General features: G+C 37.7%; 1 protein-coding gene across 5 annotated transcripts in view; it reads right to left on the bottom strand.

Moving 5' to 3' along the window:
* LOC126259559 (histone deacetylase 6) overlaps positions 1-24485 on the bottom strand; it is a 339218-nt gene that overhangs the window by 58273 nt on the left and 256460 nt on the right. For all 5 annotated transcript variants that reach the window (XM_049956465.1, XM_049956456.1, XM_049956474.1 and 2 more), the window contains 4 exons: positions 21647-21842; positions 14789-14918; positions 8448-9454; positions 3364-3522 (listed from right to left, as the gene is read on the bottom strand). In XM_049956465.1, the coding sequence (XP_049812422.1) occupies positions 3364-3522; positions 8448-9454; positions 14789-14918; positions 21647-21842 (1492 nt within the window). The remainder of the gene's footprint in view (positions 1-3363; positions 3523-8447; positions 9455-14788; positions 14919-21646; positions 21843-24485) is intronic.

The following is a 24485-nucleotide window of genomic DNA, read 5'->3' as shown; positions in this document are numbered from 1 at the left end:
GAATTTGCATTAATATGTGACAAAAATGGAGCACACACCACACACATCACCTGTGGAAGAAATTGAGAGCTTCAATTTTTATTTTATTTTATTTTATTGCATTCCCATCTGTAAATTGTACAATTTTCTTCTTAATGTGTTCCTGCCTAATATAAGGCTGAAAAAGATGTAATACCTCTGCCATTTTGGTAACTATCAGTGCACTTTTGTTTTTATCCATATATTCTATTGGCTGTAGTTTCCGCAATATTGTAAACCCACAATACGGTGAGAAAATCTCTTTCTCACTCAACATGTGTGGTGAAACATCACAAACAACACCAAACACCTTGTCAAATCAGCCGTCAATCAAAATTCCTCTCAAAAACACAAATCATCATCAGTGCTTAGCAAACACAACAATCAGAGCTGCACTCTACCACATAATATGGCAAACCACTAAAGTTGACAAATTGTTTGTTTGTTTACAATGGCGTAAGGAATCACATTGTGTAATGTGACATAGGACTTGTTTATTGGACCTAGCATTATTTAGAACACAGAAATGTGTACACTTGTCCACTAGCTGAAACGCAAAAGTTAGTGTAAAATGGCAGTTTTAGTTGGTGGTTATTTTGAACTATGGTTGTGTCAAATACTAGTTGAGGTCGGGCCTGAACTACCTCATTTATGACATCGTGAACCAAGGTATGCAACTGCACAGCATCCATTCCTGAATGCTTTGTGTTGTGCATTCTTTTTATATTTTGAAATGATTGAAGAGACCTGCGAGAGACAGGCAGGGCTTTTCCCTCCACACCATTCCTCCAGCAGCCATAATTCTACTTTCTTCACACTCGCGGCAGACTGGCAATTTACAGTATCCATACTCTGCACAACAGCAACCAGAGAACAAAATCTGTGAATCTGTACTCTGATGAGGCTGAGTCATACTTTCAATCCTACTTCTATGCTAAATACCTTGTCAGTCATGAAAGGTCAAAATCAATATTCTGCCTTTATCAAATTGAGTGAGAATAGAGAAATCATGTCCAGAAACAACTTAAATCAGTGACATAATCTGTTCACTGGCAGGAAAATTTTGCTGCTTCTCAACAGAAAAAGCTTACCGTATTTACTCGAATCCAAGCCGCACTTTTTTTCCGATTTTTGTAACCCAAAAAACCGCCTGCGGCTTAAAAACGAGTGCAAAGTAAGCGGAAGTTCTGAAAAAAAAATTTGGTAGGTGCCGCCACAACTAACTTCTGCCGTCGAATATATGTAGCGATGCACAGGCATGCTTTGCCGGCACAAAGATAAATACTGGCCCCAAACCCTCTGCGTCAGTAAATAAATTTAAAAAAAAAAGTGGACGACGAGCTTTTTCCTCCGCCTCGAGTTTCGACCACTGCCTTTTCACACATTATCCAATGAAGTAAATACAAATTCCGTATTGTCCACCTTCGAATGTAGCAGCATTTCAATGTACTACGAAAATCCGACTGGCAAGACTGTTTGGGATGTCTACGTTCTTTATTTTTTCCTACCTATGAGAAGAGATGGTTCCTTATAGGAACTTTTGTGAATTGTGAATTTAATGCAGTATTCTCTTTACCATAATAATAATACGAATATAAACATTTTGCCATGTATTCTTTCGTGTTTGCTGCTAATTCATTTAAATCCTGTCTGCCTAATAAACTACGAAACTAGTGTGAGACAACAGCAAACGCGGAAGAATATACATATCATGTCATGTTTATATTCGTATTATTCTTATGCCTAATAGTGATACAGTCAGAAATGAAGCACGGCAACTGACTAGATTTTTAAATCTAAGATGACTAATTTCAGTGCAGAATGTAATGTAGGCTACTAAAGAGGCGTCTGCAAAGATTTTCAAACAGATAAAAATTTTCGCTAAACTCTCGTTCAGAACACCTTCTATCATACGCTGTCTATTATTTGGTTCTTGTTGGTCATTATCAAACAAAGCAGCAGTGTAAGTAACAACAAATAGCAGTCTCTTGCCACTGCTTCGCTAAGGAGACGATTCCTTTCTCTCTTTTTTTTTAAATTGTAAGCGGCGGTAGCGTGCGCAAAAGCAAGCCATGCTGCGAGCGGCGACAGATCGTAAACACTCATTATCAGAATGCGACAAACAATGCACGACACAGTACAGTAATCCATTTTCAGCTTAAAGTGGCGTAAACACTTATAACAAAGAGTACGACACTTTTCAGATCAAAGAAAAATAAGCAATCAATTCAAACCAGATGCAGTATGCGAAAAACTTGGGTACTCGTATAAATACGGACGGAGCACGTGACGCATAGCAATGGCTACCTGGTAAAGGTTAACTGCTAAGCTTATGACTCGAACCGAAGTACTGTAGCTGTATCTTCATTCATTCGACCTAAATTGTGTCTCATATTACAATGGACCAACTTTGTTTCGATTTGGAGGTGCGGCCTAAAACTTTTCTCTCCCAATGAATTTCGAGTCTCAAATTTCAGGTGCGGCTTGGATTCGGGAATTTTTTTTTCCCCCTCGATTTCGAGTCTCATTTTTCAGGTGCGGCTTAGATTCGAGTAAATACGGTATATAGAGCAAAAAGAGGGAAACAACCAAAAGCCATTTCAGTGAAAAAAGCAAACATTCCAATACAAAAGCTCCACAACACTATTATTTTAAACAGTCAATTTCAAAGTAGTGTGGCAATTTCAGGCATGTATCGTGACAAACTTTCAAATTTTTAAGTCTAATCATTTACAAAGGAAAATAATTTAGATGCACAATTAAAAGACACTTAGACATAAGCTTTCGGCCACAGCCTTCATCAGGAAAAGAAAGAGAAATACACATCAATCATTCACACAGGCAAGCGCACTTCACACACACATGACCCCCAACTTTGGCTAGAATGCAAGATTATTTAGCCCAAGCTGCCAGATCCAGAGTTGGCAGTCATGTGTGCATGAGGTGTGGTTATTGGATGGTGTGTGTTTCTTTTTCTGATGAAGGCTGTAGCCAAAAGCTTATGTGCAAGTGTCTTTCAACCGAGCCCAATTGCAACTTAATGTGTCATCTTTATGGTAAGTAGCAATACATCTTTTATGTTCCAACCTGGAGTTTCCGCTATTTAATAATTTAGATGCGAATTTTGCCAGAAATGGATGCAAATCTTGTGGAAAATAAGATACTACATTTCATATTACCCTGTTACATTACAAATAACCCTCTATTTATGTGATCCATGTGGTACAAAGTTCTGAATACCACATTTTTGTAGTGATAAAAATAAACACATCTACACAGCTCACTGTACACAAGATGATAATATTTTAAATACACACATATATAAGTGCAGTGTTATAAACTTACAGTGTAACATTCAAGACAAATCCAATTCTCTCTTGTTGATCCACACTCAAGACAAGGTAGAGTGCAGTTTATACCACATGGAGGCACTTCTCTTACACGATCCAAGTGAGGACAACCAGGCAATGGTACAACAGCAAACATTTCTCCAGCCACCAACATCTGCAAAAAACATTATTATGAAGGCAATACTTCTGTATATAGCTTGTTTAGTTCATTCCTTTAGGCAATGTGTTCCTTAGAACCTGTCATGAAGGACAAAGCAGCTGTACGCTGTACTAACAATTACACATCAATTTGTCTTCAAAAGACTATAAATCAACTAACTGAAACTAGAAAATACTGCCCCTACTTTTTTTAAAAAAAAAAGAAGAAGAAGAAGAAGAAGAAGAAGAAGAAGAAGTTGCTTTTTCCAGTGAAACAAAGTAGCCTATTTTACCAACATGACTACACTGTTTATTACCAAAGAATGACACTAACTACCTCTGTTGACAAGAGTTTTCCATTCTTGAACCAAGACTTTCAGATTAGTACTTAATTTTTTTTTTAATTTATTTGCTTAAGGCAAGGAGAAAAACACTAGGTGTGCCACAGATACAATACTGATATCAAAAAAATTTTGTATTTGTTACTGATACATGCTTTGAAACGATCAAAGTGGAAAAATGAGTTGTGGAATAGTTTTCAGCATATAGATCATTGAAGCAGTTGTGTTGTCTGTCTGTTTATTCAAACAGACAAAACAGAATACCATGCATTGATCAACAGAAACTCATCCTAACAACTGAAAGTCCGAGATGGAGTAACAATATAGATAGGCTCATAGTCACCACATAGAGGAGGCATTGAGTTACAGACAGGCACAATGAAAAACAATGCAACAAATATTCAACTTTTGGAAGAAGTCCCTCATCAGAAGTAGAAAAATCACATATATTCGAAGAAGCACAACCTCATACACTCATGGCCACTGTCATCTTTGGGCACTAAGGTCCGACTGCAGTCTCCTTACAACCTGGAGATGACAGTCACTCTACCCCCCCCCCCCCTCGCCATCTCTCTCTCTCTCTCTCTCTCTCTCTCTCTCTCTTTGTGTGTGTGTGTGTGTGTGTGTGTGTGTGTGTGTGTGTGTGCGCGCGCCACTTCTGATAAAGGTCTTAGTCTGAAAGCTGAAAATTTCTAGCACTCTCTTTCACTGTGCCTGTCTGCAGCTCAATACTCCCTCTTTGTGGTGAACAGCAATCTATCCTTTCCACATTGATGAAAATTTATATGGAGTCTGTTTCTTCACTTTCAACAGTTATTAAATTTGAATGACCAAATGTAGTTGTACATTATGTGAAGAACGTTACACATCTACACCAAATCTATGTTCCCCCCCCCCCCCCCCCCCATTAAGTTGAACCCTGTTCAATTAAATACAGCCACAACAAATGCTCACAACTAGTCAGCTGGAAGACAATAAACTGCAGCTTTATCATAAATGCATTGTCTTTGTTATGAAATTGATCAGTAGATTGAAAAGGTGAGGAGTTTTCTTGATGATTATCCTCACGAAGAAAGTCTCAAAACCGTAATCACTGAAGAAATTATCAAAACAGTGTACAACATGGTAATGAATGGTTGACAGTAAGAGATGTAAGGAAAAGTTGACATCATAAACATATCAAAAGAAATTACTGCAAATTTACGTGAAGAATTCACGTGGGCATAGTTCTTTCACAATAGGAACATCAGAAATAATGAATTCTAGTTAAGGGGCTCCAGAAAGGCTCAAAATCATGAAAAGTTCAATTTTTACTTTTTTGCGTTTTCTGAATCTGCAGACTATTACCTTTTAATAGATATATAATTTATTCAATTCCGAAGACTACAACTATTTTTAAATTTTTTTGAAATGTGTTCTACATGGGCGTGACCCACTGTGGCACTGTTAAACTGCTGTCAAATGGTGTTATTATTAACGTCCGTGTTCATCAGGTACATTTTAGTGATGTGAGATAAAGTATGTGTTGTGGCTAACCTGTGATGGTTCAATATATATCGCTGGTGTGATTGTCGATTGTTTCATGTTTATTTACTCTGTCGTTATCTCGAAAATATTCGTAATTAATTCTGTTTCTTGAGTCTCTGTTTTGTTGAAGTATAATAATGAGTAAAGGTAAAGTTATTAGAAATCCTCTGAAGGCTTTTAAGAAAAGGAGAAATGTTGGAAAGCCAAAGGTGCAAGGTATTTAGAAATATGGGAATGGAGATAGGTTCTAACATGGTACGAGCGATGCTTGCTTTAGACAAGGAACGCCTTCGGGCTGCAGACAGGGCTGTAAAGAGTCTAGAAATACAAGCAAGAGTAAACAGGAGGAGGAACAAGAGGAAGCTGGAGGAGGAGTTTGCAGAGGATGAAGATAATCCATCCTATGGACCTGGAATGCACTAAAAAGTTAATCCAATCTTTGTCGCTCGATTCCCAAAACTTTTATTTTCTCATACTAATTACATGTTTTCTAAGGATCTTCCAAACATATTTGTTTCAAACTTTCAGTAAATGTTACACAGTACCTTCTGCATAATTTAACACAGCCTTTTTCCAAAAAACTGTATATTTTTGAATATATAAATAAAAAATTGCAAAAAAATGTTGTGAATTTTCATTACAATTGAAAAAAAAAATCATCTTTAATAACTGAACTAAAATTTTGTAAATCCCTGTGTTAAGTTGTAGCCCATATTCCAATAAATAATCTGTAAAAAGTTCAACTTCCTACCTCAAATACTTTGTGAGGAAAGATGTAATTTATAAGCGTTATTTTAACATTGCAAGTATAGGGCGTTCCGGAGCCCCTTAAGAGGAGTGTGTCTACTTGCTGTAATCCCACTCCTTTAATGTATATTTTTTTCTATTTTCTTTTATCTTTTCTACACATAATGCATACACCATGATTACATATAATTCATACATTCTTATTCACAATAAAATTTGCTAAACTTGATTACTCAATGTATTGATTTCAGGCCAACAATGACAACAGTCAATTTGTGACTAAACTCATGAACACCTCCTTAAAAAAAATTAACAGCCACCATTCTCTTCTTGCTAAAGAATGTATTATCTTTTCCTAAAACTTAGTACTTCAAACGTTATTTCTCATCAAAATTACATTTTAGAAAGCTCAAATCTTAAAATGTAATCCTTTAAAAAAATCAAATGTTATTGTATGTCAGCCTTAAATTTTGTGATATCAGAAACGTAAATTTTCCTTGAATAATATGTCAATTTATGAAATAGTTAAATTAGAGAATTTAAGTTTCCAGAAAATTGTTGATGGGCGTCGGTAGATCTAAGTGTGCACCAAAATTTCTGCCTCATACTGATGACTAATTATTTATACCAGTTTAAGAAAATACAGTTCACAGTTACACAGATTTACTTCACTTTCTAATATGTTGATGTATTTTCTATTTTTCTTTTACATTAATATTTAAAATGTATGAGCTTTCTATTTTAACACTTTGTAATTTCTCTCCTACACACCTCTTTTTAAATGGGCATCATGCATCAAGTTACTAGATACAGTCATTTTCTATCATTCAGTATGCACAGTTGTGTGTCAGTCAGTTGGCAGCTAGCATTCAAAGAGGAAAGTTACTATGTTTGTTTTATGAACCATTTGTGAATTTTTATTAGGCCACTCTTAAGCTATGGAGCTTATTGATCTGTGTTGTTAAATTTATGTAGTTCATTACAAGCAAAGTGGTGATCATGATCATATTTAGTTGCAATAAATGTGAATGAAATGAAAAGTAAATTTGGCAGTGTTGTGTTGAATTATTTAATAAGTGTTTAAACACCATACAATGATCCGGAGATTATTGGTAGAAGAAGATATATGAGACTTGTGGTGAATCAGAACAGGTCAGCAAAGTTGCAATAGGGGGTAGATTTAGAAGTGTTACAAAATTTTTACAATTTGTTATAAGTGAAAGAAGATCAATAAGATTCATAATAGAGAAGTTCTATTTAGTGCCACAAGTCTGGAACCATTTTAATGAAAACTGTTCTCTTGTTTATAGTCCAGGACAAAACATTACAAATGACGAAAAGTTCTTTACTACTAAACACACACACACATTTACACACTATTTGGCTAATAATCTGGAAAAATTCAGCATCAAATTTTGATTAGCAGTTGTTGTGAAGCCAAATATCTGCTCAACAGGTTTCCATATCTGAGAAAGGACGAACATCAACCACAAATTTAAACCCTTTCCAATAAGTTACTAAGAAGCTTGTGACACATCACAACGAGTAACAATATTAGCTTTGTTGATACAGTGAAGCATCTGAGAAAAGACACCAACTTCAGTAACAATATGAAAAACACAACTGTGAGAGACTACAGTGGTGAAACACGATGAGACAACCTTGTTCCTTCAACAACACACTAAAAATAAAAATTATCTCATTCTTAATACACATCATTCTAGTGTAGCTCTTAGGAATGATTGAAAATGTCTTCCAGAAACTCACCTGTATATGGAAAATTTATGAAATTTATCTCCAAGCACTACATTGTTTGCATTCATGACTGATGATTAAAGGGAAACACAGTTTTACATTACTTTTTTCCTTAGCCAAAAACAGAATCAGTCACAAATTATAATGACAACTATAGAAAACAATGTACAACTTGAATTTGAATATTCTCTTTAAAAATAAAGTTCTTTTCTTAAAATATAAAAAAAGGGGTAAGCTCTGCCTGTTTGAGCACTGTCATGGTTACAGGTACATAAAGCCTTACATTTTTTGTGTTACAGAATGTAAATTACAGGATGTGCAACATGTAAAATAAGGGAACAAGGTCTGACACAAAATTTCTTTGTCAAAAATGCCTTTCACATTCATTAGCAATTAACTCATTCTACATAGTTTCCATGATTTCATACAAAAGACCTACAGAACATGTGACTAACTTACCAAAAGTAATTTCAAATGTATGACTATTCCCACCCATTTGCCCAATTAACTTTGACATTTTAAATTTACAAATTATGATAATGTTGTAAAACCAAAAATGTAGTGTTCTCACCTGCATATTTTCAGCTAAGTAGTCCACTAGACGACGTGGTCTGCTGCTCGACCCAGATGCAGTAGAAGAATCAGCAGCATCCCCACCATCTGCAGAATTACTTGCCCCAGCTTGTTGGGAGTTGCTTCCACTGCTGCTTGTATTATTATCTGCCATTCTGCGAAGTGATACTTCAGTATCTCCTATACCTTTTGGATGTTTTTCTGTGATTGGATTCTCATTGCTATCATGTCCTAAATCTGACAAAAGTGAAAGTTCAGAATTTTTTCTTGCTACATTTCTGTTTTTCTCATCTAGTTCAAGTTCAGCTTCAATTTTGTCAGAAAACTGTGTATTTACAACTGTTTCATTACAAACATTCTCTGGTATTGTGACACTGACTGGTGGGCTAAGAGACCAAGATGGGTTACAATCTCCTGGAGAAGAAATTGGGCTTATAAGTGAACTTGTTCCTGAAAAGTCCATAGGACTGTCTGGAGACTTGTCTTCACCAGAACTTGAGAAATAATTGCTATCATTTAAGTAGTTATCTTTGGTTGTAATGTGACTAGATGCAGATTTTGAATAGTGTAGTGCCACTTCCTCTCTTAAATTTATTCTAGCAAATGTATCTTCCAATGAAATCGAACTGGCATTGGGAATCTGTGCTGACATTTCTTCTTTGCATTGTGAACAGCTGCTTACCACATCAGTATCTCCCACTGCTTTCGTATGATCAGTCAAGTACTGCTGATCAAGGAAAGAAACTCCAAATCTAAGACAAGACCAATAATTACTCTGAACTTTTACAACATTGCGAATTGTATTTATAGCACTCTGGCTAGGAGCTAACTTTGCTTGTAATGGTGGTAAAGGATCACCAAGAAGAGCTTTTGAGCAAAGTGTCATAGCATAGGAGATTGATGTAATATTGTATCCGCCTTCTAAACATAAAATTATTTTGCCATTTGCTAATGAAGACAGCCAATGCGCCATGTGACCATATGCTTCAGGTGTTACTTTACAACCTGTAATGAGGAAAACAAAAAATTACATATGAATTATTAGTGAGATATAAATAACAGTTTTCAAACTTTAAAATGGTGTGTGTGTGTGTGTGTGTGTGTGTGTGTGTGTGTGTGTGTGTGTGTGTGTACAGGAGAGGGGGGGGGGGGGCCTATATGCTAAATTCAGTAACAGACATGCTCATTGGAGATAAGTAAATGCTCATGATATACTTTTATTATTTTAAGATGGCATTTGACTCTATAGCCAGACATACGATTATAGTAGTTGTTGGAATGGACAACAGCGCCTATACAACAAACACTCTGGAACACTCGATCATAAGTACTTTTGCACAAAATCTGGGGCAGCTATAAATGGTAAGTTTGCCTTGTCTCGCATGTTCCTACATTTCCCCAGAACCCAACATGATCTACCGCAAGGTTGGTTTCTACACATCATCTCATTTTTTTGTAAATTACTCATGTTGGTATTTAGCAAACATGACTTATGAAAATGACTGTTCAATAGTATTCACACCTGTCAACAACTGCCTTGGTTGGAACTGGAGTTGTTATATTCTCCTTGCAGTCTGAGGGTATTTTGCCGGTTTCATGTAAATGACTTGTTTTGCCATAAACGGTTCTCCCTTGCGTAGCTTATCAATAATTTAGAGTGCATGCCTGGGTTTCTTTGTTCAGCTTAGACCTTTCAGTACTTTGTTGAATTCTTCTCGCAGTATCATGTCTCCCATCTCATTTTTTCCTAATTCCTTTTCTCTTTCTGTTATACTGTCTTCAAGTTCGTTTCCTTCATACAGCACTCCTACACATTCCTTTCACCTTTCAGATCTTGTTTCTTTTGTTAGCATTTGCTTGCCGTCTGAGCTAACCATTCCTCTTGAGTTATGCAGTTCTTTTGGATGGAATGTGCTAAATAAATAAAAGTGCAAGTCTGATTAAAGTTTAACCAGTAGTTTCCAAAATAAGTGTGAAATGCATTCTTAAAGCAGAATTAATGTTACTTGTATTAAATCACTAGAACTTTAGACCTCTTAAATAAATTTCCTTAACGTTACACAAATAAAAACTGTTTTAAATATATGGTATTTTGTAAAATAGTAACAAAATATAGTTGTTATTGCTAATGAAATGGAGTATGATAAAATTTCAGTAATTATTTCATAATTGAAGTTTATGTACATAATGACGACATGTAGACTGTCCTTGATTAAAGAGTTTTCTTGTTACAGGAACATCTGGAGATTAAACTGGATGTTTCGAAATTGATTACATAAATAACAAAAGACATAAGTTGCAGTCAGTGGATTCTATTTTCATCTTATATTTCTATCTTGTATGACCTACACTGCTTGTGGAATGGGGACATGATTTCAAGGAAACTGTTTCAGAAGCTGTGACACATTTGAATGCATGTTGTCACTGAAGCTGGTCACCCAGTTCAAAGAAACATGGCTCAAAACTCCTGCTCAATATCTGTGCTACACTATAAAATGCTGAAGTGCAATACACCCTAGTGACATCTATCCATCCATTTAAGTGGACGAAGTGTACAGATATACTTTCAGAAACATGTGCACTGTATTCTATATTTTTAGCGAAAAATCTTGCTTTAAATTCTGCAGGTCTTATGATTTTCACTCTTAAGTTATTGATATTTAATCCAAAATGATACGATTTAAAAAGAATGGAATAAATAAATCTTGTACATTGTTTATGTATGTAGTAAAAAATAAACTCTCCCCAGACTTAATCTGACTGCACACTGTGTCACTCCTCACTTAAATATGTGGAAGTGCCACTGCAACCTCTTTTAAGAGCAGAGTTATAGCTTGAATTGCTGTGTTGTGTTGAACTAAAGCAACAATCCCGAGTGGGGTAGAGAAGGGGAAGGGATAGCAGGGTATTGGTTGGGGGGGGGGGGGGGGGGGAGTGAAGAATGCTGTCTGGTGGAGAATGCAGAGACGAGACAGCAGCAGAACAAGGCTGCCCGGCAAAGCATTGGGAGGCTGTGGGACAGGAGAGATTGGGGGAGGGGGGGGGAGTAGCAGAGAAAGGAAGAAGATCCATGGGTGTGATGGTACAGAGCAGCACACAATGAGTGTGAGAGGACATGTAATGGTTGGAGATGTGAGGAGAAAGGGGGCAGAAACTGTTGGGTGAAATGTCTGGGGACACTAGATTACTATAAATTGATGCCAGGGTAATTTCAGGAGTGGAGAATGGGTGGTAAGGATAAATCCCCCTACACAGTTCAGAAAAGTTCATCGAGGAGTAAAGGATCCACATGACCCGCGCTGTTATGCGGCCACTGAAATAAAGCATGTTATGTGTAGCTTCATGTTGTGCCAGAGGGTTGTCTACTTTGCTCTTGGCCAAAGTTTGGCAGTGTCCATTTATGCTAATATAAAAAGCTGTGCAATGATTGCAGCAGAGCTCATAGACATCATTGTTAAAGGAGAGGTGGGATCCAGAGAAAGGAATTTTTATAGTTAGGCCATTGCAGGGGGAGGGGGAATTCCATGGTTTAGGCAGCATTTAAGGAATGGGATGTGTGTCCAGGTTTCAGCCAGGGAAAGGGATTCCATTCCAAAGGCTTCACTTTCAGGCCTACACCCCAACTTAGCCACGGTGGACTTGTCAAAGACCCACTCTCCTCCTATCAGTTCCTGCAATGGAAACACTTCTTTGTCACAACCAAATCCTAACATTAAACCTGAACCTGCCTCTTGCAGTTCATATCGCCACCCAACAGTGATCCTCCTCTGTTGCCTCCCACCTAACCACTGACTAGTCAACTTCCAGGAATACCTTACCTCCAACTTGGCATCAACATCCTTCTCTAGGTCTCTTCCTAAGAACACCAACCTTCCAGCACAAGAAAGGACAGCCATACACAGCCTCAAAACAGATCCTCACCTAATCATGCCACCTACTGACAAAGGTTCCACCACTGTTGTTATGAATCACAGTGACTACCTGGCAGAAGGCCGCTGCCAACTGATTCTTTCACTTATAAACTCTGCCAGAGAGATTACTAGGCAGTTCCTGGAACCTCTGCCCTGAATACATTTCCCTTCTCACCCCTATGGCACCCACACATCCACTTCCACATGATCCTCAAAATCCATAAACCCAACAATACTGGACACCCCATTATAGCTGGTTATTGTGCCCCCACTGAAAGAATTTTGGACCTCACTGACCGACACCTCCAACCAATTGCCTGAAATCTAGCCTCCTACATCAAAGATACCAACGACTTCTTTCACTGATCCACGACTGTCCCACTCCTTTGCCTTCTGCATTCCTGCTCATCACTATTGATGCCACTTCCCTATAAACCAGCATCCTTCATGATGATGGTCTTGCCTCTGTTGAACACTATCTCCCCCAATATCCTTCAGACTCCAAACCCACTACCTCATTTCTCATACACCTTACTAACTTTGCCCTAAGACATGACTACTTGTCCTTTGAAAAAGAGCCACATAAATAAATCTGCAGTATGTCCAACTCCTATGCTGACATGTTTATATGCCGTTTAGAGAACCATTCCTAGTGTCCCAAAACCCTGAACTCCAGGTCTGGTTTAGGCCACTGATGATATCTTCATGATCTGGACCCAGGGCCAGGACAACTTTCCCTCATTTCTTCACAACTTCAACACTTTCTCTCCCATCCACTTCACCTGGTCCTCCTTAACCATTCTTCCTGAATGCTGACCACCTCTTCTCTGATGGTTCCATCCACACCTTTGGCCACATTAAACCCAGCAACAGTACCTGCAGTTTGACAGCTGCCATTCATTGCACACCAAAAAATCCCTCCCGTACAACATGGCCATCTGGGGATGGAGTATCTGCTGTGACAAGAAATCCCTTGCCCAGCATGCTTGGGGCTCACAAGGCCCCTCTTAGACAGGCTCTACCTCCAGGCATAGTCCGCACAAAGATTTCCGTGCCATATCCCCCACACACTCCAAATCTCCAACCAACAGTAAAGGAGTGCCCCCTTCATCATCTAATAACTCCCTGGATTGGAACAACTGAACCACATCCTTCATCAGGGTTTTGATTATCTATGATCAAGCTCTGAAATGATGAAGAACATACCCAAGGCCCTTCCCACCCTCCTAATGTGGGGTTGTGTCCACCATTCGACCTCCACATCATCTTAGTCCATCCGTATGCGGCTCGCAATCCCAAGTGCAAGAGGCTGGGCCACCTCCAAAAGCAGCCACCATGTCACATACAAGAACTGCCAGAATCATTGCATAGATTTTTACATTGGTATGACAACAAGCCTGATGTCCATCAGTGCGTGCGTGTGTGTGTGTGTGTGCGCGCGCGTGCGGGGGGGGGGGGTTCTGAAGAAGGCTTTAGCCGTAAGCTGAATGTGTTGCCTGTCTGCAGCTCAAAATGTTATACATATGGTGAGTAGCAATTTATCCTTTTCATAATATTGTTGATATTCCAACATGGGCTTTCCATTGTTTGATAACTTTCTGACTGATGGATTGCAGTGCTAAGGGACAGTATTGCCAGCATGCACCTGGCTTTGCTTGACGAAGCTCTGCTTGTACCTATTAAACAGTAACACAGAGAGAACTACAACTGGCCAGCAGCTGGCCCCTACCACTCAACTCACTGAAACCTAGTTATTTTAATCCAAGCATACCAAACTGGGGCCGTATGTTCTCACTCTTTCATTTCCTTAGAGACTATAACATAAAACTGTACATTTCAGTCTGTTCTGTAATAAAATTCACTTCCAGTCTTCTGTTTATCAAAATATAACAGAGTTGGATGAGAAATTTTGTCAGCAGCTATCATTCAGCTGAAAAAAGAGATGGGTGGGTGGGTAGGTAGGTAGGTAGGTAGGTAGGTAGACAGACAGATGAGAGAGTAAGAAAGAGTGGAAGCACTGATAAAATTGGTATGTAAGTTGAAATATAACTAAAAGAGGCATCATAACTGTGCATACTTTATTTTATGACTTAAAAACATAACTTTTTATCCCATAAAGATCGCAATTTTATTTTATTTTATTACTTGTGTATGTATATCTCACTGGCCAGAATAAACACATGTAACGAATCTGACGATGGCAACAGATGAAACTATCTATTAAAGAAATTAAAATTGCGACTTTGAGGTAAAATTGTTATAAAAGGCATGGACTCTTGATTTTTTTTTTGTTCAATAAATTTACACATGTAAGGCGATAATACCCTAAGATGATTAATACCGTCATGACTGCCTAAAGAACTAGGTAGCTGCGACAAAGTAATTCAAAAAACACTAAAGTGAAAATTATTGAAGTGTATCTATATACCTCCTAATGGATCACCAATAGCAGCATCAAAGCCAGCAGAGACAAGTACCAGTTCCGGGTTGAACTGATAACACACAGGAAGCACTACCTGGTGAAATGCCGTGACGTAATCTCCATCACCCATTCCACGCTTTTAAAACAAACCAGTAAGAATCACATTAAAGATGTAGCTACAAAAATATGATCATAGTACTACTGATTCAGTTGCCTAATTGTATTACATGTACAAATTCAGTTGCATATATTTATCTGTTGCACTATTTAAATGGTATAATGTCAGCGTCACGATGAAATGGGAGTACTGTCAAACGCGGTAATTTAGGACAGTTTTGTTGTTATTTTGATTGTAACTTTCGTATATATTGTTAGATTAAATTGATTTTTATGGAAGTGGTAGGGTATATGTGTAACAAATAAAATATACCAGAACCAGAAAGTATATGTGTAGGTATATTTATCTGAAGCAGTTAAAAAAAGTGCCCGAAGTCACCCCTTGGATTGGTGTGATTTCGGACACGTGTGTTTTTTAAATCTCTGTCCAAAGTTACAGTATATAGAGGGTGAATTCGGACAGTTACTGCCTTTTTTTTAAATTATACATGCTTTTTATTTGATTTTGGTGACGTTTTACACATTTTAAGGTAGCCCTTTGTCATGAATAAGTGATACGAAATGATGGTTTCATCATGGTTGATCAATTTGCTAGGTGGGAGATTTTCCAGCTTTGCCGTTATATTAGAAAAAAACATCTTAACAGTCTCTTTGTTCACTTCTGCACGAGCTCATTTAATATTTTCGCTTAAGCAAATGGAAAGATCTTCTGACTGTCGTATGAGGAATAAATGCACCCATTCTTCTCCTGGCAAATTATTACGAAATTTCTTCTCTTTTTGGCCAGCTTTAACAAGGTAGCCTTTAACAAAATATCTAATACCGAATTTAGTCAAGGGAAATCCCCAATGTGCAGCCCTCAAGATACCTTGCTTCAAAATTTCTTCTTCTTTTCTTCTTCTTGTTATTTATTTAGCACTGGCTGGCCTCCCATTTTTTTTCGGATGTGCTTCCTGCACTTTTTTTGTCGGGTTGATTTAGGTATACCATACAAATCACACGCTTTTCTTTAAGATAATTTACCACTCTGAATATCACAAACAGCTTTATCTAAAAGTTCTGGGTCATAATTACACCGTACTGTAGCACCTCTCCTGCTCTGATATGTTCTCGACATTGTCCAAAATCACCCCATACAGTACACAATTTTACAAAAACCATTGTTATTTTATAACCTTGCACGAGAAACTCGACAAACTTGTACAGAAATTGTCTCAATGCTGTTAGCTATGTAGCACATCGGCAATTACGATTACAATAACTTCCCGCTCGATGAAACAATAGAAAGTTTCCACTTTACGATAATGCATGGATTTTTAACACTGAGACTGTTCGTCAGTTATTCGCCTAGGGAAACAATTGACGCAAAATAAAAGTTGTGGAAAGCGACAAATGCAATCTTGCGCTTAAAATAACTGGCACTCGGATGTTAAAATAAGTAACTCTCTGCTTCTATGCAGTGGCAAAGAGCAAATAAGCCATACTGTCCGAATTCGCCCTGGAGTCCGAAATCACCCCGTTTGACGGTAAACTTCTAGTCTCAATGAAGAAAATTTTGAAACTGAAATACCAGTGAGAAAGCCACAATAAACTAATATAAATTACGTCAAGTTCAAAGATTCTTGATTTTGTGTAAAGACAGTTTCACTTAGTCAAAATGGAACTCATTATATTACATTGTTCATGTACTCTGTCCAGTCTCTTCAAAATCCTTCTGGGTGTATTGTCGTCTTATAAAATACTTAATAGGTCAGTTAGTTGAATGTTAAATATTTTATAAGATGACGCAGCAGTATATTCAGAATGATTTTACTGATACCGGCCACAGAAACTTGTGGCTCTATCCCATGCCTGAACTATATTACCACAATGTCAATAAAATATCCAGCTGTGGCTATTGTTAATTGTTTCATTGTACTTAAAAACATTTTAACATCATAACTTTCTTTCAATGAGTCAATACATAAAAAATTCAAGAGAATGACAACAGTAGTAAATAAGGCGAATGTTCTAAGAATCCATATTTCAAAATCTCTCAGGTTTTCCAACACCAAATCCGTTCTGTGGGCACATCACACCTCTTCTCACAATTTTTCAATCAATTGGCCCAATAGCTTTCCATAGTATTTGCCTCTTATTTCTTAACTCTTCATAACATAACAACTAAGAATAATACCTCGGGCCTTCCAGAAAACACTACCCGCAATCTTTCAGGCACATGAAACAGACTTCATTTGGTGGAGGGCTTTCTCCAACCCACTGCTACAACAGCTGTTTCACTTCTACCTTGAAGCGGTGGACTCTATTCTCATCCACAATTACAAATTGACAAAGTCAAACATTTTGCTTTTGTCAGTATTCAAAAAATTGGCACCAAGTTTTTTTTTTAAAATTCTGAAACACCTGTAGCATCAGATTAATTATACACTTTTATTTGTAAATTTTATATCCTTATAACTTCAGCCATTGTCACTTATTCTGCTGTCGAAATAACAAGATTCATTTACCACCTTTAGTGTCATTTTCTGACCTAATTCTCTCAGCACTGCCTGTGCCCGATTTACCATATTTACCCAATTATAAGACTAGGTTTCTTCCCAAATTCGTCATTCGAAAAATAGGGGGGGTCATCTTATATTCGCAAATTAAACTATTGCTGCTAAGGTCAACGTTTTTACATTGTTTAATGGATGAATATAGGGGTTATCCTACATTTACAGATGAAGCTTTGGCTTTTGCGGTTTAGTACAAATTTATTTTCAAGGATCCCATAGGGTAGGACTTAGAAAACAATACTTGAGTTCAAATAGGCTCAAGATTTCCAGATACGCAGAAGCACTCCTGTGATAGATCCAGTATCGACCTTAATCGAACAATCACGTGACATTCAACTCGTGGCACCAGTGCACGGGATACTCGCAAAACTATGAACTAGCCACAACAATATTCTAATGATCTGCTTAAAAACTACACAAGAGGAAATAGCATTAAATTCTTTTAACATATGAACTTTTGTTGCATTTGAACAGGTCTGCAATAAAAGTTCTCATATATCTGCTTTTTAAGTAAAGCTAATTTCTAAAGGCTAAAATCTTGTCATTCAAAAACTACTACTTGATTCTGAATCCAAGTTAATACTTTATTTGGTTATGAGAAACTCTAATGATTTACCACGTGGGTTGTAAATGAAACATTCAGTCACTGTTCACATCTTAGAATACCATGAGAGAATGTTTCCAGCTTTAGAACAAGATGGTGCCAGTCAGATTAAATGAGAAAGAAAATTAATTCAGAATTAAATTTATAAGATATGAAATTAATCATATAAATTGACTGCAATTATTATTGCAAAAATAAGTTGCAGCAAAAGACCCATTATGTAGACAGTACCAACAGATGTGACTAGATCGCGGGACAAGTGGAAGTCTGGGAACTTGACTGAATTGTGATTGTGTTCTGTCATTTATGATTAGCTGCTGCTTTTACATATGACCTGCACCCTAGAAGATACTGACTTCCATGTTGCACACTTGCTCAAGCACACCATTACAGAAGGGTTGGAGGGAGAACAGTGACATCAGCAACATTGAGAATTGAGAACTATGATGATGAATGTGAGGAGGGGAGTGTTGAGCAGGCAGCAAATTTCACTGTGTTGGGAACTATGGGAATCTACAATGCATTCTTTGGCTTTTTATTGACATCTACCATGTATAAACTGCAGTCTGCCTGAATTCATTTGTACTCTGAATCATACTGACTTTAAAACTGGACAAATACTCGACAACAGTGCACGCTTCTGCAGCAGATGGTAAATGTCTAGGCTGAAGGTAGTAGTGTACTTATGTGTTTCACACAGCAATGTTGTCAACTCTCGCCATTTGGTATGAGAAGAACAATAGGGGATGCATCAGCTGCTGGTTCTACACAGCCAATGAGAGAGCGGTGGGCAGACAATGTATTTAGAAGCAAGAAACTCAGTAACATTCTCACGTCAGTATAAAAGTGAAATCCACAATTTATTCAGAAAAAATAGTTGTGCCCCACCGTAACCACAACCTCAGAAATCACAACTTATTCGGAAGAAACAGCCAAATATTTGTGATATCGAAGATATAAGTTTTACAGCTGTACTGTTAGCAGGATGATAATGATAATGATGATTTAAAATAGTGATACCACTGATACCACAGACAGGCTAACCAAACTACAGACAGTTACGATGAAGATTAAGGAAAACAATTTCTTTTTGTTTATTTCTTTTTGTATTAAGAAAATGCAGACAACCATTAAATGCCATATGTTTAGAATAACTGTAACGTTAACTTTTTAGGCAGATACCTTACATTAATAAAAGTTTGGAAATTTGATTAGTAAGAATATGTTAAAAATAAATTTTAATCAAGGAGCCTTTTAAAAAAAAGAGGGGGTGTTTGTCTTATGTTCAGGGTCATCTTATACTCGGGTAAATACAGTAGATCGACTATGTTCAATTACATTGTTCCACTTTCTCTCTGTTTGTCCTATAACCTCTTTTGAAGACACTACCCAGTCCATTCATCCTGCTCTTTCAGCAAGTCTCTTGCATCTCTACAGTTCCACTGGTATCAGCGCATCTTAGTTTTTGTATCTCCTCCCTCGACATCAGCATACCTTAATTTTTATATCTTCTCCCTCAACTTTAATTCTATTTCAAAATTTTTCCTTGGTTTCCTTCACAGACTGTTCAATGTACAGATCAAACAACACTGGGGATAGGCTGCTCTCCTGTCTCACTTATATCTCAATGGCTGCTACTCTTTTATCCTTCAACTCTTATGACAGCAGTCTCGGTTCTATGCAAGTTGCATATAACCCATTGTTCCAATTGTTCCCTGTATCTTAGCCCTGCTACCTTCAAAATTTCGAAGCATGTAATCCAGTCAACATTGTCAAAAGCTTTGTCTAAATCTACTTATTCTGTAAATGTAGGTCTGCCTTTTTTCAACCTACCGTGTAAATCATAGGGTTGTATTGCCTCTCATATTCCTACATTTCTCTAGAATCCAAACTCATCTTCAGTTTGAAGCTATGACTTATTAAACTGATAGTTAAGTAAATATATCTAAAAACAAAGATGATGTGACTTACCAAATGAAAGTGCTGGCAGGTCGACAGACACACAAACAAACACAAACATACACACAAAATTCAAGCTTTCGCAACAAACTGTTGCCTCATCAGGAAAGAGGGAAGGAGAGGGAAAGACGAAAGGATGTGGGTTTTACGGGAGAGGGTAAGGAGTCATTCCAATCCCGGGAGCGGAAAGACTTACCTTAGGGGGAAAAAAAAAAGGACGGGTATACACTCGCACACACACACATATCCATCCACACATATACAGACACAAGCAGACATGAAAATATGTCTGCTTGTGTCTGTATATGTGTGGATGGATATGTGTGTGTGTGCGCGCGCGCGAGTGTATACCCGTCCTTTTTTTCCCCCTAAGGTAAGTCTTTCCGCTCCCGGGATTGGAATGACTCCTTACCCTCTCCCTTAAAACCCACATCCTTTCGTCTTTCCCTCTCCTTCCCTCTTTCCTGATGAGGCAACAGTTTGTTGCGAAAGCTTGAATTTTGTGTGTATGTTTGTGTTTGTTTGTGTGTCTGTCGACCTGCCAGCACTTTCATTTGGTAAGTCACACCATCTTTGTTTTTAGATATATTTTTCCTACGTGGAATGTTTCCCTCTATTATAACCATATCATTGATAGTTAAGTAATATTCACATATGTCAACTCCTGCTCTCTTTGGAATTGGGCTTAATGCATTCTTTTTTAAAGTCTGAGTGTATCTCACCTGCCTCACATCCTTGCGTATGAGGTGGAATAGTTATGTCAGGCTACTGCCAAGGATCACAGTAATTCTGTGGGGCTGTTGACTAGTCCAGATCTTTCAGTGATCCATCAAATTCTTCTCACAGAACCCCATCTCCCATCCACTCCTCTTTCCTTCCTACAACACAAGTCTTCTAGTTTGTTTTCTTTGTATATATTCCTTCCATATTTCAGCCTTCACTTCTTTGCATTGGCTTTCCAAGTGAACTCTTGGTTTTCAACAGGTGTGTCTCACTTTCCCGTAGCTGGCATCTATCTGCCCCATATTCATGCATACTTCTAGAGCTTTCCATTTCTCTTCTAGCCATTACTGCTCTGCTATTTTGCACGTTATTTCAATTTCATTTTCTTTTGATGTGTATAACTCTAATAGATATCGTTTATCCGCCTATGATAAAATTTGTTCCAGCTAAAAGATCATGGGCAATTTAATCCATTAATTATAAAGTTTTTCTATGTAGGAGTTTAAATAGGAATGCATGTCTTAAGCCTGGAACCATACAGATTTTCAGATTATTCATGAAATAAACCACAGCACCATTTAAGCAGGAGCAAAACCAAGTTTTACTGGTGGAGACCAATAGTAAACAGGCAGACAAGCAGTTAGCTGCTAGGAGCTAACTCTGTGGATTCTGTTTTTATGCGGCTCTATTAATGAAATACAAGTGATGTTAAAATTGAGTACATACTGGATTTTCATACATGCTAGCAAATTTTGGCAAAGAAGATTCAACGAATGTTGGAAGAATGGAATTCACAATTTTATAAAAAGTTTAACAGTTTGAATAATATCTTTTATTTTGCTTTTGTTATTCACCTATAGTTCTCAACTTATGAATAATCCTGTATTATAAATTACTAATACAAACCTTGTTCCAAGGTATATTGATATTATAACCTTTTCCTGGACCTACACCAACTTCTGTGTAGTTTGCATCTGTTGACCCCGGAAAGAAACTGCCATTGTCATACCGATGAAGTGATATGTATAGAACACGAGGGTCTTCCTCAAACATGTGCTGAGTGCCATTGCCATGATGAACATCCCAGTCAAGGATAAGAACTCTGTAAAAATTATATTAATACAACCACAAATAAGAATACACACACACAAATTACATTAATAGAACCAAATATAGAGCGCGCGCGCGCGCGCACACACACACACACACACACACACACACACACACACACACACACAGAGAGAGAGAGAGAGAGAGAGAGAGAGAGACAGGGAAGTGTGATAGGACCACTATTGTTCTCTATATACATAACTGGGGGGGGGGGGGGGGGGGTTAGTTCTCTCTCTTGCCCAACATGATCATTTCGTAAAGAATCACTTGGTGTTATTGGCATTGACTATACTGCCTTGTACTGCTTGCCTCATGCCTCAAAATGAGAAAGTTGAATGTCATGTGCTATTTAGGAAGATAGTGGTAGGTATGGTGCTGAAAAATTCACATTTGCAATATTCCATATTCATATTTCTAGATTTCCGGAAAGCATTTTACATGGTGCCCCATTGCAGGTTGTTAACAAAAATACGAGCACATGGAATAAGTTCACAGACATGCGAGTGTCTCAAATACTTCTTAAATAATAGAACCTAGTATGTTGTCCTCGAAGGCAAGTGTTCACCAGACACATTGGTATCATCAAGAGTACCCCAGGGAAGTGTGATAGGAATGCTATTCTTCTCGATATACATAAATGATTGGGCGGAAAGGGTGGAAAGCAGTCTGCAGTTGTTTGCTAATGATGCCTTGGTGTACGAAGATACAAGACAACTTAGATAAAATTTAAAGTTGGTGTGATGAATGGCAGCAAGCCCTAAATGTGATAACAAGTAAGTTAATGTAAATGAGTAGGAAGAACAAACATGTAATGTTCAGATACAGTTTTACCAGTGTCCTGCTTGACACAGTCAATTCGTTTAAATATCTCAGCATAACATAGCAGAGCGAAATGAGATGGAACCAGCACGTGAGAACTGTGGGAGGGAAAGCAAGCGGTTGCCACCAGTTAATTGGGGGAATTTTAGGGAAGAGTGGTTCACCTGTAACGGAGACTGCATATAGCACACTGGAACAACCTATTCTTGAACACTGCTCAAGTGCTTGGGATCCGTACCAGGTCGAACTGAAAGAAGACATCGAAACAATTCAGAGGCGGGCTACTATATTTGTTACCGGTAAGTTTGAACAACACATAAATGTTACGGGAACTCGAAAGGGAATCCCTGGAGGGAAGGCAACATTCTTTTCAAGAAACACTGTTGAGAAAATTTAGTGTACCAGAATTTGAAGCCGACTCCCAAACGATTCTACTGCCCCATACATTACGTGTAAGGATCACAAAGATAAGATACGAGAAATTAGGGCTCGTACAGTTGCATACAGACAGTAGTTTTTCACACTCTATTTTTGCAAATGGTACAGTAGGGGAAGTGACAAGTACCGGTACAGGCTACCCTCCGTCACACATCCTATGGTGGCTTGCGGAGTATCTATGTAAATGTAGACATAGATTTAGAAATGCAAATATAGACATGGATTCTGCCTCAAAATGAGAAGTTATCTAATAATGCTATTTGACAGGGAATTTTATCTAGATGAATTATTTTACCAGACATAGTATGAAATAGCTATATTTTCTGCAAATATCGAAAAGAACCCTATTTTTGGTTACTGGTGCTAAAAAGGTCTGGTGAAGCTCAATTTCAGAAGAGAGCATACAAACATGTTTACAAATCAATGATCGTAACTTTACATGATTGCAACGATATACCATTGCTCTTTATAAGTTATTCTCTGATGCCATGTCAGCTGTGGGGAGTACAATGATTTATAAGAAACAAGTTGTGCATGGCTATGTAGATATCAGCCATGGACCTAGAAACTTAAAACACAGAAACATGTACTTCTTTGCTAGTTAACGTTGGTACAATGCGGACACTTTAAAGTTACAGTTTATTTTAAGTGGGAAGGTACTATGGCTGCATTAAGATACTGGTAGAAGGCAGGCTTGAACTAGCTCGTTTATGACACTGCCAATCTCAACAAGCAACTGTGCAGTAGCTGTTGTCAAATGCTTGTGCAAATCGCTCTGCTATGTGTTTCACTTCATTCATTGCTTTCTTTTCTTATTTTGAAATGAGTAAAGACTCTCACTCTCATCCATCACAGTGTTTGAGTCTGACTCTCCAACAGCAGAAGGAATTGATGATCATTATGACAAAGTATCAGTTTTGTTTCTGCTACAGCACAGAAAACTGGTGAAGGCTATCTGCTTTGTGAGAGGGAGGCATGGCTTGTTCTCCCAACCATACCTCTTCTGACAGGTAGTCAACATTCTCACTTGTTTACACTCATGGCTGACTGCACTTCAGCAGATTTTGTAATTCTTGAAGTGGGTGGGGGATAAGGTTGAGAAATGTCTTAAGTCACAGAAGCACTCTGTTCACTGGCAAGATAGTACTGCTGCTTGTCAACAGATATAATCATCTGGTGAAAGCTTACACACAGCCAAAACAAGAAAAACAAAGAAAGTCCATTTCAGGGAAAAACTGGAGTTTTTGCACAAGCAAATATTCCAGTGAAAAACCTCTTATTATAGAGAAGATCATATATTTATTCTCTTTTAATATCATTTTATTTCTGATCACTGGTTCCCTCAGAAAATGAACAACCAAAACAGATACCCACCATA

This window comes from Schistocerca nitens, chromosome 1 (assembly GCF_023898315.1).
Source record: "Schistocerca nitens isolate TAMUIC-IGC-003100 chromosome 1, iqSchNite1.1, whole genome shotgun sequence".
NCBI classification, from domain to species: Eukaryota; Metazoa; Arthropoda; class Insecta; order Orthoptera; family Acrididae; genus Schistocerca; species Schistocerca nitens.
This window is presented reverse-complemented; position numbering and strand designations above follow the sequence as displayed.